The 5,633-nt window shown below is 48.0% G+C and overlaps 1 protein-coding gene across 1 annotated transcript; it reads left to right on the top strand.

The window, feature by feature from the left end:
• Nucleotides 1-1,209: 1,209 nt before the first annotated feature.
• On the top strand, nt 1,210-3,860 carry LOC123066280 (G-type lectin S-receptor-like serine/threonine-protein kinase At2g19130). The gene is made up of 2 exons (XM_044489423.1): nt 1,210-2,106; nt 2,830-3,860. Exons 1-2 carry the CDS (start codon nt 1,329-1,331, stop codon nt 3,858-3,860), a joined length of 1,809 nt encoding a protein of 602 aa, XP_044345358.1. The 5' UTR covers nt 1,210-1,328.
• The last annotated feature ends 1,773 nt before the right edge of the window (nt 3,861-5,633 follow it).

Genomic DNA, 5,633 nt, shown 5'->3' on the forward strand with positions numbered 1-5,633 from the left:
CCCCGGCCCTCCTCGCCGGCAAGCTCAAGCGCCTGGCCGACCGCTTTCTCCTCCGTAGGTTCGCTTCTCCCTTCCTCCCGCCTCATATCCCACTGGAAGAGTTCAGACTTCAGACTCATCCGTGTGCGTGCTCTGCGTAATTAGTTGAACCACATAAGACTAGTTACTTCAGGCTAGATTCATACGGTGGTCATGCTACTGCACAAGTCTGAATCTTGGTCCACTGGTTGGATCCTGAAGAATGTTACTACTGTATTTCTTTCTCTAGTTGGTTGACATGTGCTGTTGGAAGGGACAGTAGGAATTTCCAAAATGAAGCTCTCTTTTCCATTAGCATATTATTCGCATTTTGTAGCATTCGACCACTGAAGCAATTTTTTGTGGGTGGGTTTAGGTCAAAATGCCATGATCATTCAGCCCACTGCCTTGTTGACTGACCTTTTGACAGTCAACATGCCATGAGGAAATGTTTGTGGGTTAGCACTCCCTGGAGCTCAACATTCTTCATAATTGTAATGTTGATTGGAAGGAATAAAGTAAGCATTGCAGCAAAATATAGCAGAACATATGTTTTGTTGTTGGGATAGTTCGATGTATATCCTTAAATCCTTGAATCAAAGGAAGATGTTGATATTAGCTCCCACTACGTGTTCGTCATCAAGAGCCTGTATAGCCTGGTCATGCCTTATGCTCCCTCGATGGTGGGGCCTCTTCGCGCACGACGCCAGCACTACAGTTCTGTGTGTTGCCACTTCCCCTATTCTGCCATCCCGCCATACTCATTGAAGCCATTGCCATGAGGGTTGATGAATGGTAAGTATGGTCCACTGAAAGTCCTCGTACATAAGCTATGGTCCACTGAAAGTATGGTCCTATTCTGCTAGCTTAGGACGGTTTCAATGCTTGTCCAGGCATAAGTTGAAATTTCAGTACCGACTTAGCTTTTGTTGATCTTCTGTCTTGATATGCTTTGAATTTGCATTTGTAGTGTTCGGCTATGCATTGAAGAAAAAAAATTGTTGGTTGGTTAGTAAAATGGTTTCGAAAAGTTATATTCGAAGACAGCCCTCTAATATTAATTTGAAGGTTGGTGAATTGTAAGCTTGGTGAAAGCCTCGTGATTGACCCGACCATGGTCCATTGAAAGTCCTGCCTTGCAATTATGGTAGTACAACCTTGTATTTATGGTACCACTGTTGTATATTTATGCTAATTCTGCCCCAATGTGAACTTAGTTGACTTCCCCGTCAGCTTCAGTCTGCTGAACACTTGCCCTTCCATTCTATATAAACACCCACTCTTATCTAAATTATTCACTCTTTTTCACCATGCCTCCCCTCTACATACTGCTCGGGCTTCTCCTCTTGCACACTGCTCCTTGGTGCTCCTCTGTAGCTGCAAATGAAGACACTCTCACATCAGACCAAGCACTTGCCGCCGGCGACAAGCTCGTCTCAAGAAACGGCAAGTTCGCCCTTGGCTTCTTCCAGCCAGCAGCAAGCAGCATCAGTAAGTCCTCCCGCAATGCCACCTCCCCTAGCTCCAGCTGGTACCTTGGCATATGGTTCAATAGGATCCCAGTTTTCACTACCGTGTGGGTTGCTAATAGAGAGGAGCCCATCACCCACCGCAACCTCAACCTGACACAGCTCAAGATCTCAAGCGATGGCAATCTTGTCATCGTGAACTATGCCGCCAAAACTGAATCCATTGTTTGGTCCACTCACATTGTCCATGGTCGAACCAGTAGCATAAACACCACCGCCTCTATAGCCGTTGTTCTCTTGAATAGTGGAAACCTTGCCCTACTCGCAAATAGCCAAGACATGTTGTGGCAGAGCTTCGACTACCCAACAGATGTTGCGCTTCCTGGTGCCAAGTTGGGCCGGAATAAGGTCCCCGGTTTCATTCGTCGGTACATATCAAAGAAAAGCCTAATTGATATTGGTCTAGGCTCATACAGCATTGAACTAGACAACACCGGGATCGTCCTCAAGCACCGCAACCCCTCGGTAGTGTACTGGCATTGGGCATCCTCCAGAACATCATCGTTGAATCTTGTACAATTAATCAAGACCACGTTAGATTTGGATCCCCGGACAAAAGGTTTGATTAACCCAGCTTATGTTGACAACGACCAAGAGGAGTACTACATGTACACTTCACCGGATGAATCATCGTCTTCTGTGTTTGTCTCAATAGGCATCTCTGGTCAGATAAAGGTGAATGTTTGGTCACAAGCCAGCCAGTCTTGGCAAAGCATATATTCTGAGCCAGCCGATCCCTGCACTCCGCCTGCTACGTGCGGACCTTTCACGGTCTGCAACGGCATTGCACATCCATCTTGTGACTGTATGGGGAGCTTCTCCCAGAAGTCACCGCAGGATTGGGAGATTGAGGATCGAACAGGAGGATGCATCAGAAACACACCCTTACATTGCAGCACAAGTCGTAACAACAAAAGCATGGCAAGTTCAACAGACATATTCCACCCCATTGCTCGAGTCGTATTACCCTACAACCCGCAAATTATAGATGTTGCTACCAGTCAAAGCAAATGTGAGCAAGCATGTCTTGGTTCCTGCTCCTGCACTGCTTATTCCTATAGCAATAGCAGATGCTCTATCTGGCATGGGGAATTGTATAGTGTAAATTTTAATGATGGCATTGATAATAATTCTGAAGATGTTCTTTATCTTCGCCTTGCTGCCAAAGATTTGCTACCAGGTTCTAGAAAAGAGAAAAGAAAACCAAAGGTCGGAGTTGTTACTATTGTAAGTATTATTGGTTTTGGGTTAATAATGGTCATCCTGCTGTTACTGATTTGGAGGAACAAATTCAAGAGGTGTGGTTTGCCTATATATGACAATCCAGGTAGTGCTAGTGGAATTGTAGCCTTCAGATACACTGACTTGGTTCGTGCTACTAAAAGCTTCTCAGAAAAGCTTGGAGGAGGTGGTTTTGGTTCTGTATACAAGGGGGTGTTAAGTGACTCAACAACTACTATAGCAGTGAAAAGGCTAGATGGGGCCCGTCAAGGAGAGAAGCAATTCAGGGCTGAGGTGAGCACAATTGGACTGATCCAACACATAAACCTAGTGAAATTGATTGGTTTCTGCTGCGAAGGTGATCACAGGTTACTTGTGTATGAACACATGTTAAATGGGTCTCTTGATGGTCATCTATTTAAGAAGAGCAATGCAAATGTTATCGTCCTGAATTGGAACATCAGATATCAAATATCCCTAGGAGTTGCTAGAGGATTGTGTTACTTGCATCAGGGTTGTCATGAGTGCATTATACACTGCGATATTAAGCCGGAGAACATACTTCTGGATGCATCATTTGTTCCTAAAGTTGCAGACTTTGGGTTGGCAACGTTTGTGGGAAGGGATTTCAGCCGAATTCTGACTTCATTCAGAGGTACTGTGGGTTATCTTGCCCCAGAGTGGCTTACTGGAGTGCCGATCACACCGAAAGTCGACGTTTACGGCTTCGGCATGGTGCTATTGGAAATTTTATCAGGAAGGAGGAATTCCTCACCTGAAACATCGTATAACACTAGTAGCAGCAACAGTGGTCAGAATATTGAATACTTTCCTGTGCAAGCCATCAGCAAGCTTCACGATGGAGATTTAAAGAGTTTGATGGATCCACAGTTACATGGTTATTTCAATTTGGAAGAGGCTGAAAGGGTTTGCAAAGTTGCATGTTGGTGCATCCAAGATAATGAGTTGGATTGGCCAACAATGGGTGAAGTTGTCCGGGTTCTCGAGGGTCAACATGACATTGATGTTCCTCCAATGCCAAGATTGCTTGCGGCTATAACTGAACAATCTGGTTCTGCAACTACAATGTAATAATAATTTCCAGCCCAATGTAATCTTTGTTAATTTCAGCAATTTTCTTAAAAGTTGTAATGTGGAGTGCAAGGAATAAAAGGATGGCAAGTTTGCAGCAGCTAATTAGCTGTTTCTTATTATTTAGGTGTTTTATAATTTCAATTATGTATGGTAAGCAGTCATTGCAGCAAGAGATAGAAATATGTGTATGGTTTCTTCAGAGATCTATGCTCTGAACTTCAGAATTTATAATTGCAGTGCAGGAATAGGTTACTATTAGTATGCTTAGGTACTATGCCAGCTATGGATTAAATATTTTTTTCAAACTGTACTTAATCAAACTGCAACAGTTTCTGTAGTTCTGCAAGTAGGAAGATATCAGATATGGAAGTTGTAGATGGATATGATGAAGAGACTACATCGGCTGTGTAACCGCTCGGTATTTCCAAATTTCTGTGTCGGTGGTATGATCCTGGCTAAGCCAATCATGGCATCTTGGATTTCAGTGTTGCGCTTGCCCTTTATGCCCGGCTCCATGAGGAGTCGGAATCCCTAACCCTAGTCGCCTCCCGCCAACACCGTCGCCTCCTCCCTCGCGCACGACGGCACCCAGCCGCCGGCGGCCGCGTGTTCGTCCACATCCAGCTCCCTCCTCCCCCTACAACCTCCGCCCTAGACCTGGTAGAACCCTAGTTCCTACCACTTTGGTATCAGCTAGCTCGGTTGCGATCATATCTTCACCGCCACCCACCCCGTCCCTTCCGCTGCCCACCACCACCGCTGCCCCGCTGTCCACAACGGCGAGCGCGCCTCCCGCGCCGGTGCCCGTCACCACCGCCGCACCGATCGCCGTTGTCCTCTCTCCGGAGGAGGTAACCGGAGCAACCCACGATCTCGCCACCGCGGTCCAGGGCATCCGCCTATACTTGGCAGTTCCCTATGGGCCATCGTCGGCTGTGCGTCATCCGCCGCTACCGCCGGGCCCTCCTCTTGCCCTGGCAGCCGCCGCTTCCCGGGGCCTCTGCGGCGCTAGTCGGGCCGCTGCAGCCCCAGCTCACTACAGGAAACAACTAATTTGCCGTAAGGGAGCGTCTTTGCCGTCAGCTTTTCGTCAAGCAAACGGCAAAGAAAGGCTTTGCCGTCATCAACAGACGGCAAAGAAATATAGACGTCAAAAAAATCTTCGCCGTCTACGAAAAAAATACATACGGCAAAGAGGTCACATTGCCGTCTGCGGAAAAAATACAGACGGCAAAGAAAGACTTTGCCGTCTGTATTTTTTCACAGACGGCAAAGTGACCTCTTTACCATCTGTATTTTTTTAGCAGACGGCAAAATGCTCTTTGCCGTCTGTAAAAAATAATGCAGACGGCAAAGAGAAAGCACATCTCGCAGATCGATCCCACGGATCGATGAGGTGGCACGATCGTAGCCGACCGCTAGCACTGCCTCTCCTTGATCTCTCACCGACGCTGTCCCCACCACGTTCTCTCTCTCCCTTATCCTCACTCACGCACTCATGTCCACACCCACCCACGCCTTATCCTCTCACGCACGCACCACGCAACACACGCACATGCCACCGCCAGCTACCCATGCGGATGGCGACCGGTGCGGGCAAGGGCGGCGGCTGGGCGGCCAGTGCGGACGAGGACGGGCGAGTGGCGTGGGCCAGTGCTGGACGGCGGCGAGTGCAGCGGCAGGCGAGCGTGGCTGGTAGTCGGCACGGGTGAGGGTGCAGGCGGCTGGCCGGCCAGTGCAGGCGGGGACGGGCGAGCGGCGCGGGCCAGC

Source organism: Triticum aestivum, chromosome 1A, assembly GCF_018294505.1.
Source record: "Triticum aestivum cultivar Chinese Spring chromosome 1A, IWGSC CS RefSeq v2.1, whole genome shotgun sequence".
In the NCBI taxonomy this organism is placed as follows: Eukaryota; Viridiplantae; Streptophyta; class Magnoliopsida; order Poales; family Poaceae; genus Triticum; species Triticum aestivum.

Excerpts from the sequence above, each read along its gene's own strand:
- LOC123066280 (XM_044489423.1), top strand. The coding sequence starts at position 1,329 with ATGCCTCCCCTCTACATACTGCTCGGGCTTCTCCTCTTGCACACTGCT. Across the intron at positions 2,107-2,829 it reads TTTGGATCCCCGGACAAAAG|GGAACAAATTCAAGAGGTGT; the intron begins GTTTGATTAACC and ends TACTGATTTGGA.